Raw genomic sequence first — 25077 nt, 5'->3', positions numbered from 1 at the left:
ACTTTAAAAATGTATATAACGAATTAACGATACATTTAAATGCACGTGTTACTTTTATGTTATTATATATAATGATGTCAAATTTACATTGATATATCACTTGTAAAAAAAACATGAATTGTTCGGGATAGAAAATTATGTTATATATTATGGGCAGTATAGGAGCCCCTTAACTTAATTTCAGTTAACGTTTTAGTCATTTATTTTTATTTTTTTAAATTTGGTCATTTATTTTTATTTTAAGTGATAATTTGATTTTTTATGTTTTAAAATGTCAACAATGCTATCTTTTTTTTTCATAAAAATTCATCAAAAATTTCAAACAAAACCCATAAAATTAATTATCATCCTCAATATAATGCAAGTTTCATCAAATTCATAACTTAAATCTTTAAATAAATTCATATTTTTATTTCTAACAACATCAAATAAAGAATAAAGGACCAAATTAAAAAAAAATGACTAAAACGTTAACTGAAATTAAGTTAAAAAATCACATATACAATTTAGCTTATATTTTATATATAGTGTTATGTTTAGGTAAAAAATGATTCGGATGTCTATGTTTAGAAGTAAAATAAAAATAAGGTTGTATTTTTAGAATTAAAAAAAGAAAATTGTAATTGTTTTCTCGATCTTAAAAAGTCCTAATAGCTTTTTCTTTTCCTTCAAATTCCAAATAGATATATAAGTAACTTTTGTGTGTGGTGTATTGGTGGTTCCAAGAGTTAAAGAGAATAATAATAAATGGAGGAATGTCTCCTTCCATTCAAAGTGGTTCTAATTAAGTGGACTCACTTTCTTTGTCCCATGTCACTCTCTTGTTCTATGTAACAAGGAGTTGGCAAATCGTAAACCACTTCCTTACCACCCACTTTCGGTTTAATTAATTATACATAATTATGTTAATTGAATTGTTAATTTCTTGCAAACAGCTACTCCACTTAATGTTGCCACTATATAATGTATAATTATTATTTTTTGACAAAATCTCGCATATTATAAAACATTTTAAAAACTATGAAAGTTTGTTGTAGTACTCTGACTTACTATAATTGTTTGAGGTTCAGATTAACTTGCTGTTTCATGTCACCATTCTCTTGTTTGTACTACTCAACACTAATTATTTAAGCCTATATAATAAATTTTAGAATAAGTTTTTTTTTTTACGTAGAATAATAGTGATATTTTTAATATTAACAACAATATTTTATTATCATATTGACATAATTTTATTTTTTTAATGTAAAATAAAGCTTTGATAAAAAAATAAAATATAATATTTTTAATACTAACAATAATATTTTATTATATTTTTTAAGATTCTATCTTTTTAATCTTTTGAGACATAAAATATTTTAATAATTGTATTCTTTTATAATTGTAAATTTTACGATATCTTTGGCTTTTTAATTTGATGGTGCTTGGTGGATTTTGAATAGACTTGAATGACTCCTTCGGCTTTTCCTGAATATATTATATATCAGGCAAACGTGAGCTATAGCCACCATTATAAAGAATTAATTTTTATCATTTGAATATTTTGTGGATAACAAAAAATTATCTTCTTCAAAATGGTTTTTGGTAATTAATTTACAAAACAAAGACTATGTTTTAAGAAAACAAAGTATTGTTTGAACACTAATTAAGCGGTTAGCATTTTTAAATCATTTTCGGTCGTCTTTCTTCAAATTTTTTTATAATAAAAATTTAAGATAAATGGATGATACACCTGCTAAAAATAAGAAATTAAGATTTTAGAGTTCATTTACCACTTAATTTTTTTTATAATTATTTCATAAATTTAATAGTTATTTGTTTTACCACTATATCAAATTGGAACTGCCGCCATTTTTACTTAAATTGTTTAGCCTATAACGTGATAAAGCTATTTCTTTTTTATTTAATAAAATATTAATTCATTTAAATTAATATAATATATTGAAAATAATCCAAATTCAATATAGTTAAAACTGAAAAGAATTAGTTTGAGAATAAATTCAAAACACCAAAATTAATAACATAAAATAGCAAAATATTTATAAATATGATAAAATTAAAGTGATCGAAATATTTATGTATTTGAATTTGTAGTATTGACAACTAAATCATTAATTGAATCTGTAATCGATTATAATCAATATATAGATTAATCTAAACTAAATGAGCAGCATGACAATAAAAAAAAATAAAAAAACGTTGCACTAGGATGATAAAACAACACCACATACTTATTATGTATATGGCCTTGTAATACATTTCCATAAGGAGGAAGGGCATAAATTAAAATTTTAACATTTGTTTTAAACTCGCCAAATGCATTTTAAATTTTGTTTTAAGTCTCAACGTGCTTTAAATAATATTAATAAGTCTTTTAATTAAAAAAAATGATAATATTCATTTATTTAAATTAATAAAAATATATCGATACAATATAAATATCATTAAAATCAAAAAGAATAAATTTACGAACAAACTTACAATTAATATACAAGTTAATAGCATGACAACATGACTATAAATATGACAAAAATCAAGTGTCTCAAATAATCATATCTCCAGATATGTAACGTTGATGACACCCAAAGTTATTAGTCAATGATTGAAATCGATATAGAATTAAAATTACTCTTTTAATGTGAATCCAACGAACACTGCACCAAGACAAAATGATTAAAAAAAAAAAAGCACTGCATCAAGACGGAAACACCAAAAAGCATCACACTTAGATGAAAAAATTAAAAAAAACTTCAGTGTGTAAGCCATTTATTTAGAGAAAATGAAAGGAACAAACAACTTGAAAGAGGTGATTTCGGACCAAAAAATATCATAAATCACTCTCTCTAATGGATAAAGAAGAAGAGATCTAAGGTTTTTTTTTTTTGACAAAGAAAATCATATTCATTCACTCAATTTGATAAAGTACATCAAATACAAATACAAATTCAACATCGCTAAAAATGAAAAAAGATGAATATGCGAACATATTCACAACAACCAAGTTAATATCATAAAATGACATAATGCCTAAAAATAATATCATAGTGACCAGAATAATCATACCTCTAGATCTGCAGCTTTGACGACCTAGTTATTAGTTGAATCAGTATTTAATTGAAATTGATATGTTAATATAAATAAAATGAACATTGCAACAAGACATGAAATCAAACAAACACTACACCAGATGAGAAATCAAACAACATCAATTTGAGATGAAAAAATCACGTAAAAGAACACAAAAGAAAAACTTAATTTGTGTGGAAATAACATATTTAGATTAAAATAAAGAATAAAAAATAAGCACATAGAGAAGATATGGTTAGAGAGAATATGAAGTTATCTCTCTAAAAATATTAAGGTCACTTTAATTGCTATGTAGGAAATATTATATTTTTGGAGAACAGCTATCACTATTTTGCACCAGCTCAAAACAGGGAACTTAAAACAAAAACTATAATCTGCTTTAAAGTTTATTTTAAGTCTGAATAAATGTTAAAACTTAAATATGATGTTATGGGTTCGAAAACGAGTGAATATATAAAAGTCATATAAATAGTTGTGAGGTTATGAGTGAATATGTTCAGGCCAACAACACTTTATTTCCAATATTCACTCTTTTATTTTCATTATAAGTCTCCCAGTGGTAACTTTTTGCATTAATAAAGATAATTCAAATTTTTAAATTTTAATTCAACTAATAAATATCAATATCATTAAATTTGATGTTTTGTTATGAATTCGAACTTATGATTTTAAGATTGATTGAGTTATTTATGGTGAAATTATAATCTCATCTTCCACTAAATAAAAAAAAATCAAAATCGGATTTCTACTTTGTTATATATATATTATATATATGTATTTTCTTTGTGATTTGTAGGCATGTGTGGTCCATGAGTTTTTGCATTAATTTCGAGGTTATAAAATAGATTAAGAAAGCACTTTTATGTGCTGTTTTCCTACTCTATTAATGTTGTAATTTTGTAATTGGAAGCAGTTCTACGATAATTCCACATTAATAAATGCATTTCACCAAACAAAACTCACGCAAACACTCGTATTACATTAGTAAAAGTTTAGGTTTGTATGGTTTTTAATATAATTAATTATAATTTCATCAAATTTATAATTTTTTTTAAATTTGTAATACCAAAAAAAAAAGTATTTTAAGTTAAGAATCGTAAAAAAAGATCTAAAGAAATTCACATAAGTTTTTTTCTATTAGATATGCTCAGGGGAGTTCATTTTAATTTATTGTGAGACCTATGTCATCTACAAAGAAATATTTATAGATAAAGTTATATATAAAATCTGAATTTTATTAAAATTATGATATAAATTTGTGTGAGCAAATATATGCAAAAAATAAAACCCTAACACACATGTAATTTTTAAAAATATTTAATATCAAAATAGTCCTAAACGGCCACTGAATTTTCAAATTATTGAGCAAAATTGTTGTTATAACATAATCTTATATAGCATTCTTGTGGAGTATCACCTAAGCCTAATATATCACCTCATTTTCTTTTAATAAAATATAATGGGGCGATTATTTTTTTTTTACTATTTTGTAAATTTTAGGACAAAAATGATAGATGGTTATACTTTCAAGTGATAAATTGGTAATTTGCTATTATATAACCAAGAAAATAAGCGAATATTATATTATAAAAATGAGTGGAGGTAGTTATTAATTGTAAGTGTCTCAAATAGTGGTGTAAAGCCTAGACAATGTGGAGTAGTCACCAAATTCCATGAAAATTGACATCATATCACTATGCCAATATTGCATGACCTAAAAGAGTAGTACGTTATTGAAGAAAGAATGAATAAGTAAATATTCCAGCTTGTACCCTTTGAGGATTTCTAAATATTTTATTTATTTTTGTGTGATCCACTATATAAATAATTTCATGATGCGCCAGACCCAAATTTGGAAAGAAATGAAAGAAGAGCATGAGCAATGACATATTCAATAGTAGATCCTTGAGCATTTATATAATTTTGTTTTTTAAATGGCCAATAGCACAAAATGAACAAAAGTGGAGAAAACTAATAAAGTTGCATCGTAATGCTTGGTCAGTGACTTTACTTTTATTGAATTTTACAATTAATTTGGCCGAATCACAATCTATCAATGTAATTATGGTAAAAATTATATTTTATGGCATAATCAATAAAATTACAATATCATTGTAATTTTATTAAATTTATTGAGTCACTGCGAATCTTATAAAATAAAATTAAAAAAAATAAAAATAAATAAAATAAAATAGAGAAATCTCTTGCACGTACACTTTATAAAATAACCTTAGAGAACACTCCAAGCATTGTTGTTTTCCAATGATGCTCATTCTGGCATCTGAAAGAAAATGGAAACTTTTCTTGCTTAAACAAAGGTAGTAGTTTTTCCTCTCTTGGCTTTTCAACAAGAAAACTAGAGCATTATGAGGGTAGGATTTGAAGCAGTAAAGTTGTCTATTGAAACATTTGAAGTCCAAAAACATTTCAACAAGTGCCACTTTTAAATGCTCTTGACCAATGACTATTAAAAAGAACCTTCATTCTAATTTTTATGCTCATAACTTAGTCCCCTAGTAATAATCAAAGGTCATAGGAATTTAGAATCAAATCTTGGGCACATGCATAACAAAAGTACAAAAGCACTATCAATCTGGAGTCCACCCAACAAAAAGAAAAAAAGAAATAGTTAAAAAATTCTATATAATTTATAAATTTATAAGAAGTGAGAAAAGTTATTAGGAGTTGGTCATTTTCAGTTAGTGGCATATTATTCTACCTTTCCATCTAGACTATAGTGTCTTAGTGCTTGGTCACATTTTAAAAAATTTGCAAATATGTAAAGAATTTCTTCTAGTTTTATGGTTAGTCCTAAAAATAAAATTCTCTCTGTTTGGTAGGAAAATGTCTATGTAGCATACTCTGTCTACTCTTATAGGAAAAAAATTATAGAATGAATTGCTTGTCTCCACAAACATTCTTAATATAGTGTCCCTTTGTCTTTAGATGATGAACATTCCACTAAGTTTCAAAGCATCAAGGATATTCAAGAGAATAAACTTGAGAAAACCTTGCTTAATGGCAAGAAATTGTCAATCAATTATAATGGACAAATTTAGTGCATCACTAAAGCATATAAAGATGTAGATCAATGTTGATATTGTGACAACATATATGTTGTTTGGCTTTAAATACTTTAAAACTTTTTTGGAAGATTTTAACAAAGTGTAAGATTTTGCTTATATTGTTCTATGTAAACAATTCCAAAATGTCATACCGCTATTGACATGGAATAAAATAGTTTCCTACCACTATATATGTTGACAAGAAAATGGGACAAGAAATCTGATTAATTAAGAACAGAAGATTTAAAATTGTTGACAAAAAAATATTATGGGGACTAATAATAAAAAAAATTATAAGAACAAAAAATAAAATTTAGAAACTTTATAGAATTACAAATATATCTAACCCTTTGTCAGAAAAAAAAAAATTTGACCTTTTATTTCATTTTATCTTCTATTAAACAATTAAAAATAAGTAAAAAGAAAAAACAAAACATCTTTGGAATTAATCCACAAAGTGCCACATCATGGCTTGATACGAATCAAGTAGAGTTTATTGTGACTTAATGACCCCAAACATTTTTTCTGTCTTCAGGCAGCAGTTAGAGACAAATCTAGGGACTTATCTCTTCCGTGTACCATAAAAAATCAAATTCATAACTACATGCTTAAAAATACCTAATTATATTACAAAGTGTGTCATATTATGTTGTTGGTGATCCAAACCTTTTGTTAAGTCAATGTTTTAACATTTCATGTATAAAATAACTTCATAAAGGAAAAATAGAAAATAATTTTGAATCGGTTGACGATAAAATTGAACAGTCTAAATTTTATGATAAAAAATTTTGTTAAAAAAAAAATCAAAATTTAACTTAAAATTTAAACTGTTTAATCTTGATAAAATAAATGAGATCAATGTAATTAGGTGTATTTATTTAAAAAAAATTTAGAAAAAGGGGGAGGGGCATAAGTATGCAAAGGAAATTTAATCTCAGAATTTTCCTTGTGGTTTCGTTAAAAAAATTTGAATACGACTTTTAGTGTGAAATATAAGAAGGGCAAAAAGGTAATTAGATTGTAACTGTCTCATAATATTTTGTGTCAGATACTATGTAGTATATTCTTTTCTGTTGGTAGGTTTAAATAGTCACCCTATTTATGAGTAAGTGAAAGAAAAGTGCTCCATTCACTGCACAAACACTAAAACCTTAAAGCATTTCACCAGTGAAAGAAAGAAACAAAGAGTGTCTCTTTGCAATGGCTCCAAAGCTTGATGGTGATGTGGAGGATGGTGGAACTGGTCTTGGAACTAAACCTATTTGAACAACACCTTCATCTTCCTTCTTCAAAATTCTTGCATAAGAAGCAAAAGAGAGAAAGATGGTTTTTTCTGAAGTAGCATACTTTTAATTTGTTGTGTTCTTTTAGGTGGAGTTACTTCAATTGGTGTTTAGAGTAATGATGTTTCATGGCTTATGTGGGTCTAACAACTTCAAAGGTGCATGCTTTCCCTTGTTGATCTTCAAATTTATCCTTTTTTATTTTAACTCTTTGCTTGGATTTTATTTGTTTGTTGAGTTTAATTAATAGATTCTGTATAAACTAATTGTGATGCTGTGTACAGTTTGTTATTTGATTGATAGTGTTGTGTTCAATAAAGTTGATTTCCATATAACATGATTATGTTAGAAGTGATTCTATATGAATTCCAAGGTTCAATAAAATCTAAAGGAATGTTTTTGAGATTTTGCTTCTTATTAAAGCAATAAAGTTGTGATTAATTTGACAAGAAAAATCATATCTTTGTTTTCTGTTAAAAAGTTTAACACCTTGTTTCCCTCTGTAGTTTTTCTTATATCAACTAGAGACTGTAGGAATTTGTTTTTTCATCAATCTTTTTCATGAAATTTGTGCTGCATAATACCTATGAGTTCTGCACAATCATTTCCTACCAAAGCTGGTTTCTAGACCAGATTTTCTACTAATCTATGATATTGATATGCATGCATCTTAATTTGTAATTTCATAACATATCAAGATGGAAGGAATCTTAAGAAAAGAATTAATATTATTTCATTCTTTTACTATTTCTATTTTCTTTTCATTTTGAAGGAACATGTGAAAAGTCAATACTTTATTTTTGTTGCAGGTTCATTAGAAATGATCTGGTTATTGAAGCCCTTTTGTCAATGGCAAATGTGATCCTAATTTTCCTTCTTGGTGTGAATCAAGGAGCAGAAAATATTTCTGTTGAATGGCTACGAATTCCTGATTACAAAAAATGTCTTGGTTCTAGATATTAGTCATTCTCCCTTGGTACCAAATAAACCTGATTGAGAGTTTTAAGCTTTGTAGTGGAAAAGTTAAATTTTATTCCTTTCTGTATATTCATGTATGTTGAAGATTCTTATGTGTTGGACAAATCTCCTTTGGCAAAAGTTACTGAACTTCCTATGGGGTTGGATTCAGATAGTAAGTATATGAGAAACATTGTTTTCCCTTATGTTAAAGTATTATCATTCAGAAGTAACTCTAAGAACTCCACCCTATTCTGGAGGCAAATCTCCTTTGGCATTTATTAATTATCTTGTTTTGCCTTATCTAGCACTAGAAATTTTCCTTCCAGCAAGTTACCCCTCGAAACGGGAAAAAAAATTCGTCTGATAGTGGTAGCTACTAGCTAGTTAATATTTGTTGTTGGAAGAATTTATTTCTGTAAAAACTCCATCCAAAATTGGGCACATCTCCTTTGGCATTTTGGAGTCATTTTATTGATTCCTATTATCCAGGCGGCAAATCTTCTTTGGCATCAGATCTCCGGTTTCATTTGTCAAGATAATCTTGTGGAGATACTGATTATCTGTGACAAAAGGCTTTATCAATCAGAAACATATGTTTTTGTTATGCACAATTATCCATTGAAGCCATTATCAACATACTTGTGATCACAGTAAGACACTGAGGTTTGACGCTCTAATTTTCTTGAGAAGGTAAGCATGTTCTTAATCCCTATTTACTTTTAATGTTCATCTATATATATGTTAAAAAGAAATCATCCATTCTAAAGTATCCATTTCATGTTACTTTATTGTAATTTCATTGATATTACTATCAAAATATTATGACAGGAATATAATTAATGGATGCTATCACTAGTGATTCGGAATGGGAGACTTCGAGTGACAGCAGCAGCAGTGAGGATCAAGAGGAAATTGATTTTCTATATGGTGGGAAAGCTCAGAGCATATTTTCAAGTTTAGAGGAAAGCATTGGGAAGATTGATGATTTTCTCTCATTTGAGAGAGCTTTTGTTCATGGCGATGTGGTCCGCTCCTTGTCAGATCCAACCGGACAAATGGGAAGGGTCACAAGTGTTGATCTGTTTGTGGATTTGGAAAATGTGAAAGGAAAAGTATTAAAAAATGTAAACTCGAAGAAACTTCTGAAGATTCGCTCCATTTCAGAAAGTGATTATGTGATTAAGGGGCCATGGCTCGGTCAGGTTCAAAGAGTCGTGGACAAAGTGAGTGTATTGTTCGATGATGGAGGTAAATCTGATATTATTGCATTGGAAAGAGATAAGCTTTTACCACTGAATAATAAATTTTCGGAAGATTCCCAGTATCCATACTATCCCGGTCAGAGAGTTAAGGTTAAGTCTTCCGGTGCGTCTAAATCCGCAGGATGGCTATGTGGAACTTGGAGAGACAATCAAGATGAAGGAACTGTTTGTGCTGTAGATGCAGGTTTGGTGTATGTTAACTGGCTTGCTTCTGTTCTGGTCAGTAGTAATTCGAATGCGAATGCTCCACCATGCTGGCAAGATTCCATAAACTTGGCCGCGTTGTCGTGTTTTTCGCAAGCAAACTGGCAGCTTGGTGACTGGTGCATGCTCTCAGCTGCAGACCAAGAAGAACAGATTATCCAACATGCACCCACTGGAAGTCTTACTATAGAGCATAGTATGATAAGAGAGTGTAAGAGTCGGGGAAGAAACCTTAATTCTTATATTGAGGAGTTGTATATAATTGGGAAGATAAAGACTAAAGTTGATATTCTGTGGCAGAATGGTGAACATACTTTGGGATTGGATCCAGAGAATTTACTCCCGGTGAATGTTGTAAACACACATGAATTTTGGCCTCATCAGTTTGTGCTGGAAAAAGGTGCTTCTTATGATCCTGTTAAGCCTAGCAGTCAAAGATGGGGTGTTGTCCAATGTGTGGATGCAAAGGAGCATACTGTGAAGGTACAATGGAAAGCTGTTTCCATATCCAAACCAAATAATGATTTGGATGGAGACAAAATGGAGGAAACTGTGAGTGCCTATGAACTTGTAGAGCACCCAGACTACTCCTGTTTTTTCGGTGATATTATGTTCAAGGCGGCTCAAAAACAGTTTGGTTACCAAGCTGTTAAAGAAAAAGAAAAATCTCCGAATAACTCGAAATTGGAGGCTGCTCTTAAAAATGGGAACCAAATGAGTTTTCAGGAGGATGACTGTTACCTGTGCTGTGTTGGCACTGTTACTGGTTTCAATGATGGTGATGTGGAGGTGAAATTGGCTACTGGTTTCACAACTAAGGTATGTTCAAAAAAAATCTGTTAACATAATGCAGTTAATGAGCTTTCCAGCTATGTATGGTGCTGGTGCACTCATGAAGTTTATGCTTCCCATATCTATTTATCTAGATGAGCAGTTTTTTATAGATGATTATTGATCACACTATTAGCCTATTAAGGTATAAAATCTTTCTTAGCTGAAACCAGGGTTAATTTCTAGATGCTAGTTTGTGTAGTTAAAATTTTTTTTGGATGATACTTGTTACTATGTTGGAATTAATAGATAATATAGATGTTATGGTTATGGTAAAAGTAATATCAGAACCATTGAACTTAGATTGCACATTATATATTCATATTGAAGGATCCTACTGAACTCAGATTGCACCAATATCGCGTCTGATTTTCTATTATATTTTATTTTATACACTATTTGTGTTTTTTTCATAGGAAGTAGTGTATGAATGATTTTTGTTTTTCCAAACAGGTTGCGCCCTATGACATTTTTCGAATTGATAAGCATGAAGGCTCAACTGTTACTCCTGTTCCTCGTGAAGGAAGTGTTGCGGAATTAACTCAAGCGATGATTGAACGTGGAAGTCTACATTCTGACAAGGGAAAGGTGAGAATAATGTCTTTTCTGTTTGTTCTGTATCTCTGAGTGCATCCATGTGTATACTTGTATATTATCTAAGATATGTAAGACACAGAAGTCTCAGCTTGGAGACTATAATGAAAAGACATTTTGCAAATTCATTTTCAATTTTTAATGTGGAAATTATAGGCATTGCAATCACCCGAAATCATGTTTTACAGTGATTCATTTCTGACTAGAGCTTAACAAATGCATCTGCATAATATAAACTGAATGTGGCGTTCGATGTTCAGGACTTGTTAAATGGTGATAGTAGAAAAGAGAATTTTGAAAAGAATCTTGAGGACTGTAGTTCCTTTTTCCTTCCTCAAGCCGCCTTGGAACTTTTCTCCAGTATTAAATCCAGCATATTCCAAACACTCAGTGGAACTTCAATTTCAGGAGCAGTTTCCTCAGTATCTACATTTGATAAGGATAGTGAATCTGAATTTCTTGTTAAGAAAAACTTGCAAACTTGCAACCGCTGCATTGAACCATATCCAACGACCGAGTTTCAATCTACTGAAGACAGGACTTCATATCCAGAAGTCAATAGGATCCATGACAATAACGATTGTCCATTTTCTTTAGACAGCAACAGTTCAAACCAGTTTAAGCAGTTTGATGTTATAGAAAGTTGCTCTGACCATCATTTTTTTGATGAGGGAAAAGGATTGTCAACATCCCAGGTTAGAAATTGATCCTTTACTGCGATATACTATTACATTGATATATTAGGCTAACTGTTTTCTTTGCTTTGTAGGTAAAAAGAGGTTGGGTAAAAAAGGTTCAGCAAGAATGGAGCATCCTTGAGAAAAGTCTTCCTGGTGCATACTTTATCTTTTTTATTTCAAACCACACTGTTATAATTATTTCTCCATGAGAAGCCTTTCTGTGGCAATCATTATTGTTATATGTTTGTATTGTGGGACATTGAAGACTTAATATAGAAACAATCTTTAAATAAGTAACTGAAACTCAAATTTAAGTAAGGCCTTGTGTTAATTACTTAATTTACTAATGAAAATGCAATTTGTTAAAGTAAGCTGTAAATATTCATAACAATTTCTGTAAATGCACTTACAATCTTTATTGACCCAAACAGACTCTATCTATGTTCGTGCGTTTGAAGAACGAATGGATCTCATGCGAGCAGCTATTGTTGGTGCATCTGGAACTCCGTATCATGATGGATTGTTTATCTTTGATATATGTTTCCCTCCAGAGTATCCCAATGAACCACCTGTAAGTTTTTAAATGTAGTGTTTACCTGTAACAAGCCCATCAATCCACTCCGTATCATGATGGATTGTTTATCTTTGATATATGTTTATCATGATGGATTGTTTATCTTTGATATATGTTTATCATGATGGATTGTTTATCTTGTGAATTGTTTTCATTAATTATTCATAAGGCCATGCACTAGATTGAAGCTAGAAGTTCTGCTTAACAAAGCATTTTATAGAATAGAAAACATTTCTGTCAATGTTGTAACAGCTCATGTTCAAAGATCTAAGAAAGAAAAAAAACTAAAAATCTGAACAAACTCTCATGTTGTCATTGTGGCCTTTGAATGCAGATGGTGTACTACAATTCTGGCGGGCTCCGCTTAAATCCTAATCTGTATGAGTCGGGGAAAATTTGCCTGAGTCTCCTAAATACTTGGACAGGTGCGGGCACTGAAGTGTGGAATCCTGGAACCTCCACTATTCTTCAAGTTCTTCTATCTCTGCAGGCTCTTGTCCTAAATGAGAAGCCTTATTTTAATGAGGCTGGATATGACCAACAAATAGGCAGAGCTGAGGGAGAGAGAAACTCTGTGAGCTATAATGAAAATACTTTCCTTGTCACAATCAAATCGATGCTGTATCTATTGAGAAAGCCACCCAAGGTAAAATTACTACATCTATACATTGGTTCCTCCACCTGAATCTTTGAATACAATTGTATGAAAGAAATTGTAACTGATAAAGATGCCTGATGCAGAATTTTGAGGCACTGGTGGAAGAGCACTTCAAAAAGCGCTCCAAACATATACTTTTTGCTTGTAAGGCATATCTTGAAGGAGCCTCCATTGGATGTGGAAAAACCGAACATGAAAATCAGAAGGGGACTTCTACAGGATTCAAAATAATGCTTGCGAAGCTCTTTCCCAAGCTTGTAGAGGTCTTTTCTGATATGGGAATTAATTTCAGTCAGTTTGTTGAACTGGAAGAATAACTTACCTACTAAACTGAAAGTAACTTTCATATTTCCCGACCAATATACTCCATATTTATGTGTAATATTGAATGTTTTACGCGCATCTGTATCATATCAATTTTAAGCTTGTTGGAACACCAATCTCTATGCTTTCTACTGCTATGATTAGGTAGTGTGGTGCTGTTATGTATCCACACAGAAGACCTTGTGTATGGGTTAAGTTATGTATCATATAAAGGCTTGTCCATTTAACATATGAAATAAGAAATACATTGATTGGAATAATTTGCTTGATGTATCTTTTCACCTGTTTGATGATGACATATCTGTTTTATGTGACTTGTTAAAGAAGTGTTGAAGAGTTTAGTGAAGCATCATTCAGTAACTACACTCCTGACTGTATGTGTATGCAAATAAAACAAATCCAAGCTGGAGTCTTTTCATTTTCACTTTTGTTCTTACTGGCCCTCCTCCGATGGCTTCTCCTTGGAAGTTTATTCATCAATGTTGTTTGTCAAGTTCTCAACTATGGTTCCTGACCTTGTGATCAGCTCTGTTCATTCGACATGCATAGATAGAAGAAGCCATACTCTTCAACTATTAAAGAGTTAGTAGCCTTTGCACGATTGACATAAAGCTAATGTTACAAAAACCCGTTTAGCTAGTTGAAGCAGCACCAATTTGCTGCAAATCAGAATCTCATAGCTATATTAAGTGCTATATTTGTACAGAGAGAAGAGATACCATGCTGATTTTGGCTAGGATTAGCGCACACATAAATATGGTGAACTCATATGTTAACCACTGTCATTCTCTTCAGAGGTTGTTCTCAAAATAATCTCTGATTAATCAGATTCACGCATGTTTAAAATCCCATCACCAATAATCTAAACAAGAACAGGAGCCTTCTTTGAAAAGATGGAAACGAAGCTTATCCCGAATAACTATCTCTCTATTTGTCACAACAGAGATGAACTTAACTGCTGAATGACAGTCTTCACATATCCGAAGGTTCTTGACAATCCTGAGAGTAGTTCCATGGCTAGTTTTCATCAGCCCAAATGCAACTGCAAGCTTCTCACTATGGTATCTCAATGCATACTCCCTCTCTTCTTCTTCCAACTCGTGCATTGCCAATTCAGGAATAGATGCATAACCCGCTTCCTTGCACCTCCAGATCAACCCATCTAAATACCGATAAATCTCATTGATCTCAGGGTGAGACTTATCACCCATGCTAAAAAGATAAGTTTTGTTGTTGACGTCAATAGAACTATAACCCACTTGCTTTTTAAGACCTCTTTGGATCATTACATTTCTAACAGATTCAACTCTATCCATTCTTCCAGCAAATGCATACATATTCGAAAGCAATACATAATGGCTAGGATTCTCTGGCTCTAAAGTAATGAGATGCTGAGCAGCTTCCACCCCAAAATCAAAATTCTTATGCATCTTGCAAGCACCAAGCATTGCAGTCCACACCGCAGGAACAAGCTCCTCCGGACTAAGTTCCTTGATGAACTGATAAGCTTCAGTCAGCAACCCAGCTTTCCCAAGCATATCAACCATACAAACATGGTGCTCCAATCCAGGAACCATACCATACTCTTCTCTCATACTAGCAAAAATTTGTCTCCCTTCACGTATTAACCCTGCATGAGCACATGCAGATAAAACAGCAACAAAAGTAACACTATTAGGAACAAGCCCATTCTCTTTTTTCATTTTATAGAAAAGTTCCATTGCTTCAACACCATAACCATGCATACCATACCCAGATATCATAGCTGTCCAAGCAATAACATTCCCTTCACTCATCGAATCGAAAACCGCACGCGCTCTACTTACATCACCACACCGTGAAAACATGTTAATCAACGAGGTTCCAAGAATCACGTTGACACGAATCCCGTTGCTAACGATACTATCATGAACCCAACACCCCAATTCAAGAGACCCAATTTGAGAACAAGCTGATGACACAGAAACAAAAGTTGCTGAATCAGGACGAAGCCCCAATTCATTCATCTTGCGAAACAATGTCATTGCTTCATTTGCAAGCCCATTTTGGTCGTAACCAGAAATCATGGTGTTCCAAGCTACGACACTTCGTTGCGGCATTTTATCGAACACCTTACGTGCGATACTTAAGGCACTTGATTTAGCGTAAAAAGCGATAATTGCGGCTTGAACAAAAGGATTGGAGGAATACCCAGAAACGAAAACGTGGGAATGGAGAAGGGTTCCGAGTCGGAGATTGGAGAGATGAGCGCATGCTTTGAAAACGGAGGTGAAAGTGTAAGAGCAAGGTTTGGAGGGTGAAAAGAGCATGCGATTGTAGAAAAAGAGAGTGTCGAGGGAGAAGCCATATTGAGAAGATGCTTTGATGAGAGAATTAAAGAGGAATGAATCGGGGCCGGTGACAGAGAGAAAGAGGCGGCGCGTGTAGGCAATAGAACCGGCGGCGCAAGAGAGTGTGAGGAGTTTGGTTAAGAGGGCTTTGCTACGGTAACAGCCAGTGACAATGAGATGAGCGTGAGCTTGTTGGAGAGGTCGCACGTGTGGACCTGCACGTATCACTGCTTCGTATTCTGCAGACTTTCTTTGTTTATCTTCCCGCTCTTTGCTTCCTTCCATCGAGAAGAAGAGAAAAAGTTGAAATTATGGAGATAAATAATAATCGCGGTGAAAATTAACATTAATTAATTATATAAAAAGAAATTAGTATGTGCCACATAACATAAAATTTAGTTACCCTAGTGCAGCGAGAATGCAAAGGCAACAAGTAAAGAAAGAAGAGGACGACGACGGCCCGCCACCTGGATGGCAACCTATCCCGACTCCGCCACAGCCACTTCCATCCGTTGGTAATTCTCTTCGTATTCATCCATTCACTCATTCTTATACTGTTTATTTTCTTCAATTACAATATAATCTTTCACACTCCTTTTTCCTTCCTACTCTTTCAATCATGAGTAGTGTTCTATGTCCTGGACAGGTCAGTTGTGCAATCTTTTTGTTTTCAAGTGAGATTTTTGTTTCATGAACAAAAAACTAAATCCCAGTTATCGTTTTAGAAAGGGAAGTCCTTACTAGAGTGAAAGTTCAGTTCAGTTTTAAAAGAATGTGATTTTATTCATGGAAGACACACTTGAGTTATCTCAACTAGTATTCTGTTGGTCGCTAGAAGTGAACAGTGTAGTCTGATATCATAGATAAAATACTTAAATTCAACGCGTAACTTCTCAAGCTGATAGCTTCAATATTCAGGTTTATTAGTTTCTGAAAGATCAACAACAGCTGTGGAAAAGGGGTTTGGGTCCAATTTTGCAATTTTTGAAGCTTGAAGCTGCCATGAGTTTAACCTTTTAAGGCTTAGATAATTGGCTGTCTGTGGTTTCATTGCTTTTGATATGTCATTGATTGGGTCCTCAGTTCTCTTTTATTTTAAATAATTGACATTGGCTGTGTGAACAGGTTTTGCTCAAATGGTTTGTGGTTCATGTCGTCGCCTGCTTGCATATCAACGAGGGGCCAAACATGTCAAATGTTCATGCTGTCAGACAGTTAACATTGTATTAGAAGGTCAGTTCTCTTTCTCCTTGCTTCTTTTCTTGTGAACGTGTGTCTGCTGTTAAAGTTTGCATTTTAAGTTCAGTTTCTTTATGCATCTGATTGATTAAATACTTTCATATAACAGTCAACCTAATATTAGGTCACTTCTCTTTCTCTTTGCTTCTTTTTCTCATGAACGTGTATTTTCTGTTAAACTTTACATTTTAAGTTCAGTTTTTAATGCATCTGGTTGATTAAATACTTTCATAATTCATAAACAATTCTATGGTTGGTCTAAACAGTCCTGTTATGTGTGGCAAGCTTTTTATATCGTAGCTCATTTCTTATTCACAGCTGATCAGGTAGGGCAAGTTAAGTGTGGGAGCTGTGCGGTATTGCTAATGTACCCATATGGTGCTTCGCAAGTTAGGTGTTCATCGTGCCGGTTTGTGACAGAAATCGGGGTATGTTTACCAGTGCCATTCACTTTTTCTCTTTAGATGCATTTTGCCGTCTAATTTTGAAGTCAATATAAATCATGTAACCAAATGCATCTTGATTTATGTACATAGTTTTCGAAGGTTCACTGGACATATCATTGAAGTACCATAAAATAAATAAGTATTCATTTGTCAACCTACAATTGTTATAGATTTTATTGCGTTCAACAACTGATGTTTCCATTAAACAATAATATCTTCATGATTTTTGTGCAGGCACACAACAAGCGGCCTCCGTGGTCTGTACAAAGTAAACCAACTCCTCCCAAAACTGGTTGTTAGTGGCCTGTCCATCATCCTTCTTGTATAACACATTATGAGTGAGGGATCTGGTATAACGAGTTGTATGTATAGATCTTAAATTCGCTATCTGTATTATTATTTATTAATTTCATGTTTTGGAAGTAATTTAATGAGATTTTTAACAGCCTTCTTTTCCTTCTGGGATCTCTAATGATGAGATATTCAATGGTATATGTTTTAAGCTATATTTGTGATTCATACTCTTTTCCAACAATTCGCTGTACTCTTGATTCTAATGTAAAAGAACTGTATTTGGTCCCATCATATCGTTCATATGGAATGACATCTATCATGTTAAAGGAGAAGGCCTTATTTCAGTTATTTGAATAACCTGTGATTAAGCTTCAATACGTTTAAGGAAAATGTTAACAAATGCAGGCACATGTTAAGGATTTAAAAATAGAAAAATTATTTATGTTTCTGCTGACAACTGTCGTTGTCAATCTGACTATCTGTAAAAAAAAATACTAGTGCTTTGTGGGAAGCAATGAAGTCATTTGTATTTTGCAGATATCTTTTAGGTTGTCAAAGAATGTTGTTGTTCCGTACTCTGTAATATATTGACATTATTGACTACTGAGAGGTTTTAAAATATTCAAATTGTATTTAAAATTTGTGTTGCTCTTAGAAATGATGGTTTTGTATGCTAGCTATGTAGTTAAGACATATGGAGGAATTTCATCAGCTAGTGAAGTAAAGCATTAAAACCAGATAAATAGATTTCTTAATATAACCACATAAAGGGATTTCTTAATATCACAACATATAGCACCGAATTTGTATTGTATATTTTCAAAAGCCGATTGTAATAAAGGATTAAAATATAAGTGGAATTATGCAAAGAGAGTCATCAGTCTCGAAATCATCTATGATAACATATTCCAGTGAAATGATTAGAACCAGTAACTGTAACTGAATCAAAATATCTCAGTCTACTGCATGCATCTTCAATCGTCAGGTGGGAAATCCTCATCTGAGGTACTTTCCAAGAATGAACCAAGGGTTTTCCTTAGAATGCTGAAAGTTTTATCATCCTGTGACAAAATAATGATTAATGAGAAAAGCACACGTGCCTAAGTGAGCATATGAATATGAGAAAAGCACACGTGCCTAAGTGAGCAAATGAAAATCTAGACAGTGCTGCATAATAGTAGTTACTGATATACCTTCTTTTTCTTTTTCAATGACCCTTCGAGTTGGGTAATTTTATCATTGCAGGTCTTCTCTTGTTCAGATATCATAGTTTTTTCCTTCTTCCCTGAAACACTCATAAAGTTGTAAAGAAAGTATAACAGAATTCAAATCGCATATCTCAAGTTGCTATTTACTGCATATTCATAAAGACAGATAAAAATGTATAGCTTACTCAGTTGTTCATATCTCATGAATAGCTTTTCCTTTTCGTCTTCAAATTTGGAGATAATATCTATCAATGGGCAAAAGCAATTAGCATCTAACCAGCAAAGAATGTGATTATATTATATCAAATAAACATACATGAATCACCATTAGATATTTCCAATTTAGCACCAAATTTCAAAGTAATTTTTACCACAGCATATTTCATCTGCTCTCAAACTATCATACTACTCGTAATTTCAGTCTTTTAAAAATTCAACTCTCACAACAGATTATGCAAGTTAGTCTTCTGATGATAATGTTACAGGGAGTACCTTGCAAGGCTTGCAGAGAATTTGCTTTCTCTTTGTAAAAATTATCATGAAGTGCTTGAAACTTAGTAGTTTCATTCTTCAAGGAACTTTCAAACTGCATGCTTGTAATCACAAAACAATAATTAAACAAAATTTCTGCAACACTTATTTCCCTTTCGACTACTGATTCAGTTATCAATACCATTCGTAAACCATTTTATCGTTTACAAACCTCTTTAGAACTCTTTGAAAGCGCCTTAGCAAAAGTTTGTCTAACATTGAAACAACAATACACTCTTTTAGTACAGCAAAACAGAAAGAAAAAACAATTAATTAAGTAGTTAATTAATTAATTGCCTAAATGCTAAGCACGTTTCAAACTGATTTCAAATGTACCTTTCTTTCTCAAATTTGGTTCTCAATCCCTCGATCGTAGACTTAATCTCAGAGGCAACACTGTCAGAAACAAAAATAACCGATTACAAACCAATTTCGCATTAGCAAAGCCAAACTATAATTAAACTACCAAAAAACATGAAAATAAAATGTGATTTAACGAATTTTATAAAATATCTCGAAGAAGATAGAAAATCAAAACGGAAACAAGCAAGGTGCATCGGTTAAAAATCTAGATCAGTGGAAACCTCTCACACATTAGAATAATTACAAGTACATTCTTCAAAATTCAAACTACCGTGAAAAAGAACGTTTCAGATGAAATCGAAATGCAAATGCAGTACCTAGAAATAGTCTCTTCGTTCTTCTTCTGGTCGTCCTTCTGCGCCTTATCTCTTATCAGGTGCAGCGCCGACACGATTCCTTTTAAGTCACTGCAGATTAAGAACATTAGATCAGAAACTTCGATTATGATTCCAACAAAAATAAAAAAATAATCAAATGCAGCGAAGACGAACTCGGAGAGATCGAAATCGAAATCGAGATCAAAATTCTTGGTGGATGAACGGTTAGTCTTCTTATTATCAGATTTTGTGAGTTCGAGTTCAGATTCTCGCTTCCTGGACACGCCGGCTTTGGTAGCAGACATTGCGAATTTGTTCGAAATTCTGTGAAGAGAACTTTTATGAGTTGATGGTCACTCACTCGTAGAGCTATAGTTACCTTGTTTGCGCGCGCGCGGTGAAACGGTTGTGTTTACAAATAACTTCCACGTTGGCATTCTCACTCCATACACATATCCATTTCTAAATTGATTTCAGATTTTTTTGTTTGTAATAAAAATAACTTTTTCGAAATTTTCTATACTAAAGGAGGAAGGAATTAAACAATTTAGAAAGTTGATAAGGGCACCATTGTTTTAGATTGTTGTGTTATAATATTTTTAAATTATGATTTAATTGATATGCACTCATTAAACTATTAGTTTATATATATATATATATATATATATATATATATATATATAATTAGAGCCATTTTATTATTATTCTTCAAATCACATTAGATACATTTATCTATCTTTTATACTTATATTGTCATCTATTAGAATATCAAACAATAACATAAAAATAAGAGATTTCACGCCACAAACAAAAATTACGAGTTCAATCCAAATTACCACAAACAAAAATTACGAGTTCAATCCAAATTACAGGTAATTTATATATACATATACATTCGATTAATGTAAATATTTCTTTTATATTCATGTTGTTCAATTATAATCGTTAAAACTATTTGTCTTTAATTATATGTATAATCGATTGAAATTAATTGATAAAAAAATTATAGTTTCAATATATTAATATTAAACTTTTTAAATTATTATATAAAAGTAATATAAAATTTATTTTATTCATTTGTTTAAGATTTTGAAAATAATCAATATCTCAAAATCTATATTGAGATAACACTAAATAAGAGATGAAACAAACTTTAAGAGATATTTAGAGCTTTGACGTCGTTGAATACTTATATCTCGTGTATTTATTGCAACGAAAATTTGAAATTACAACATATTTTGATATGTTTAGAAGAAGCCTTCGGTTATCCGAGGAAACCTACAGGAATCATTACATCTTGACAACAACAAAAAACACATGATTAGGGTTCACGTAAATGAGTTGATGAGGTATGATCACGTAAGATCTCAAAATATCATTTTTTTTTTTCTGGAAAGATTTGAGATTAAAAATAATTTCAAAATCATATAATAAATTTTGGTACTAAAAATAATATCTAATAACTATATAATGTGTTTGTCATTCAATTTACTTAACATTTTTGTGAACAAGTCATCCATTGCTTTAGAAAATAATATAGTATTCTATTATCATAGCAAGTATATTGATATGCGTTACCATTATGGGTGGGCATAATTGTTGAGTATTGGACTCCCTTCTTATGTGGAGAAATGCCCAAATATTATAGTTCATGTGTCTCACTTATTTAAGTGGAGAGTGGTATAATTAGAGTTAATAAGAGAAATATTATTTTGATAGAAAAGGCAACCACCAAAAGAGAAAATAGAGGAGTAACTCTATTCCCGATTATGTTAAATCAGTATCAGAAAAACATCAATTTCACATTCGTTAACCGTTGGATCGGACTGATATTTGGACAGCAGATTCCAAACATTCAGGTATTCGTTTTCAACGGTCGGATCGGCGAAACGATGTCTGGAGAGGGAGAAATCGTGCTCGCACAGCAGCAGGTTTTTGGGTATTTTTCTCTTCTTGTTTTTCATTAGTAGGCTTTAGTGCTTTGTTATTTTGGCTGGCTGTAGACACAATTTGTGCATTATTTTGAGACTCTCTTGTATCCTTATTTGATTATAGTGGAGCTATTTGTTTGGTCTGCACGACCCGTGCTTTTTTACCCTTGCATTGAGATGTTTTCCATGTTAAAATATCGGTGTTCATTACGTCCTTTTATTTTGATTAATTTGCTGCCATATATTTATTGTTGATCCTCACGGGTTCTTGCAAGTTGGAGAAATTTTATATCCGCTGTGTATTACTTGTTATTGTGTTTCTGTGTTTAATTCCCATCAGAGTGACATCAAAGCTCTTGGTTGAAGGGCTATTTGACTTGCTTGAAGGATGGAGGCAAATATGAATATAAAGAGGTGTGTTGAATGGTACTAATTACCATTTGTGGAAGGGCAAGATGAAAGATTTGTTATTTGTGAAAAAAAATGCATTTTCCTATTTTTTCTAAAAAGCCGGTTGATAAATCTACGGAAGAATGAGATTTTGAACATCAACAGGTATGTGGTTTTATTAGGCAACATGGAGAAGATAATTTTTATAATCATATTGCTAATCAGACAGATGCAAAAAATTTGTGGGATAAGGTAGAGACTTTGTTTGCCTCTAAATCAGGGAATAATAAATTATTCTTACTAAATAGTTTCATAAGTTTGAAGTATAAGGAGGGAACGTCTATTTCGAACCACTTGAGTGAATTTCAGGGGCTCTTGATCAGATGTCTGGAATCGGTATCAAGTTTTATGATGAACTATTAAGACTATTTTTACTGTTATCTTTACCAGAGTCTTGGGAGACATTTCAGGTTTCTATAACGAGTTCAGCTCCTAATGGTGTTGTTTCTTTGGAAACGACTAAGGGTGGTGTTTTGAATGAGGAGATGAGAAGGAAGGCACAAGGTTCTTCATCTCAATATGAAGTTCTTATAACTAAAAATAGGGGGAGAAGTCAGAAAAAAAGAACCGAATGGTGGTAAAAAAATAGCAGAAGCAAGTCCAAGTCTAAATACAAAAATATGGAGTGTCATTATTGTCATAGAACAGGGCACATATAGAAGAATTGTTTTATGTGGAAAAATGATAACAAAGGCAAGAAGGGTAAGCAGAAACAAAGGGGTCGTGATGATGATCGTGTTACTACTGCTACTAGTGATGATCTTGTTATTCTTCGTGACTATGAGTCAATTAATTTTGTATCTGATGAGAGCATGTGGATAATTGATAGTGGTGCTACACTACATGTTACACCCAGGAAAGAGTTCTTCACATCTTATACTTCAAATGACTTTGGAGTTTTGAAGATGGGTAATGATGGTGTATCTAAGGTAATTGGTGTTGGTGATGTATGCTTGCAAACCAACACGAGAATGCAATTGTTGCTTAAATGAGTCAAACATGCTCCAGATGTTCGCTTCAATTTGATCTTTGTTCATATGCTTGATGAAAGTGGTTTTGATAATCATTTTGCTTCTGGAAAGTGGAAACTCGGTAAAGGTAACTTGGTTGTGGCTAGAGGGGAGAAAATTAGTAAATTGTGTTGGACAAAAGCTTTGGTTGCAAAAGACAGTGTGAATAACGTAGATATGAAATCATCTTTGTGGCACCGAAGGCTTAGCCATATTAGTGAAAAGGGGTTAAATTGCTTAGCTAGAAGTGATGTGCTTCCAGGATTGAAGAATGTAGATTTGGAGAAATGTTCTCACTACATGATTGGTAAACAGACTATAGTATCCTTTAAAAGGCATCCTCCCTCTAGAAAGCCAGAGTTGCTTCAATTGGTGCATTCTGACGTCTGTGGCCCTTTAAAGGTAAAATCTTTTAGTGGTGCACTTTATTTTGTTACTTTTATTGATGATTGTTCCAGGAAACTATGGGTTTATGTTTTGAAGACAAAAGACCAAGTGTTGGAGAAATTCAAACAATTTCATGCTTTGGTTGAGAGGCAGACAAGCAAGAAGCTGAAACGTGTTCGTACTGACAATGGTGGTGAGTATTGTGGACCCTTTGATGTCTATTGCAAACAGCAGGGTATTGCACATGAAAAGACTCCTCCTAAAACTCCTCAGCTGAATGGTTTGACAGAGAGGATGAATCGAACACTTATTGAGAGAGTGAGGTGTATGTTATCTGAAGCTAAGTTGCCAAAATATTATTGGGGTGATGCACTGTACACGGCGGTGCATGTTATTAATCTTACTCCTACTGTCGCTTTGAATAGTGAAGTATCAAACAAGGTATGGTTTGGCAAGAATGTCAAGTATGATCACTTAAGAGTCTTTGGTTGCAAGACTTTTGTGCATGTTCCGAAGGATGAAAGATCCAAGTTGGATGCAAAGTCAAAGCAGTGTATCTTCATCGGTTATGGTGAGGATGAATTTGGCTACAAGTTGTATGATCCTATAAACAAAAGGGTTATCCGAAGTTGTGATGTAGTGTTCATGGAAGACCAAACTATTGAAGATATTAATAAGGTGGAGAAGACTACACCTGAGAGAAATTACGTTTAAGCTGATGGTGATCCAGTTCGGTCACCTGTTCCTGATTTGGATACTACTGATGGTATTGTTGAGAATGATGAACCACATGATTGTGTTGATGATCATCAACTTAGAAATGAGGTAAATATTCCAACTAGTGAAGATCATGAGTTGTCACACGATGAGAATCTAAGTGATGCTTTTGAATCATCTCTAACCTAACTCAGGAGGTCTAAGAGGTGGAGACAACCATCTACAAAGTATGATACTGACGAGTATGTAAATTTGACTGATGAAGGGGAACCTGAGTGTTTTCAAAAGGCTATGGAGAGTGAAGAAAGTCAAAAGTGGTTGGATGCAATGCA

At 32.4% G+C, this 25077-nt stretch overlaps 4 protein-coding genes across 5 annotated transcripts; 2 read left to right on the top strand and 2 right to left on the bottom strand.

The window, feature by feature from the left end:
- The first annotated feature begins 7247 nt into the window (after positions 1-7247).
- LOC101505903 (probable ubiquitin-conjugating enzyme E2 24) lies at positions 7248-13791 on the top strand. The gene is made up of 9 exons (XM_012717120.3): positions 7248-7593; positions 8245-9085; positions 9224-10680; positions 11146-11280; positions 11547-11981; positions 12056-12119; positions 12398-12537; positions 12875-13186; positions 13282-13791. The coding sequence occupies exons 3-9, from the start codon at positions 9235-9237 to the stop codon at positions 13513-13515; spliced, it is 2766 nt and encodes a 921-aa protein (XP_012572574.1). The 5' UTR covers positions 7248-7593; positions 8245-9085; positions 9224-9234; the 3' UTR covers positions 13516-13791.
- LOC101506215 (pentatricopeptide repeat-containing protein At2g33760) lies at positions 13349-16137 on the bottom strand. The gene has a single exon (XM_004504998.3). It carries the CDS (start codon positions 16135-16137, stop codon positions 14374-14376), a length of 1764 nt encoding a protein of 587 aa, XP_004505055.1. The 3' UTR covers positions 13349-14373.
- A 9-nt stretch (positions 16138-16146) lies between these two features.
- LOC101506546 (protein LOL2) lies at positions 16147-18119 on the top strand. Its single transcript, XM_004504999.4, has 4 exons — positions 16147-16367; positions 16978-17085; positions 17410-17519; positions 17772-18119. Exons 1-4 carry the CDS (start codon positions 16271-16273, stop codon positions 17835-17837), a joined length of 381 nt encoding a protein of 126 aa, XP_004505056.1. The 5' UTR covers positions 16147-16270; the 3' UTR covers positions 17838-18119.
- Positions 18120-18534: 415 nt separating this feature from the next.
- Positions 18535-20738, bottom strand: LOC101506879 (uncharacterized). Of its 2 annotated transcripts, XM_004505000.4 has the most exons (8): positions 20425-20734; positions 20251-20340; positions 19907-19966; positions 19743-19782; positions 19532-19625; positions 19225-19284; positions 19025-19116; positions 18535-18892 (listed from the first exon to the last, which is right to left on the bottom strand). In XM_004505000.4, the coding sequence occupies exons 1-8, from the start codon at positions 20553-20555 to the stop codon at positions 18806-18808; spliced, it is 654 nt and encodes a 217-aa protein (XP_004505057.1). In that variant the 5' UTR covers positions 20556-20734; the 3' UTR covers positions 18535-18805. The 2 variants fall into 2 exon arrangements, with proteins under 2 accessions (XP_004505057.1, XP_073226577.1); XM_073370476.1 differs by lacking the exon at positions 19743-19782 and having other exon boundaries at positions 19532-19632; positions 20425-20738.
- Between the last annotated feature and the right edge of the window lie 4339 nt (positions 20739-25077).

This window comes from Cicer arietinum, chromosome 6 (genome assembly GCF_000331145.2).
Source record: "Cicer arietinum cultivar CDC Frontier isolate Library 1 chromosome 6, Cicar.CDCFrontier_v2.0, whole genome shotgun sequence".
NCBI lineage: Eukaryota > Viridiplantae > Streptophyta > Magnoliopsida > Fabales > Fabaceae > Cicer > Cicer arietinum.
This window is presented reverse-complemented; position numbering and strand designations above follow the sequence as displayed.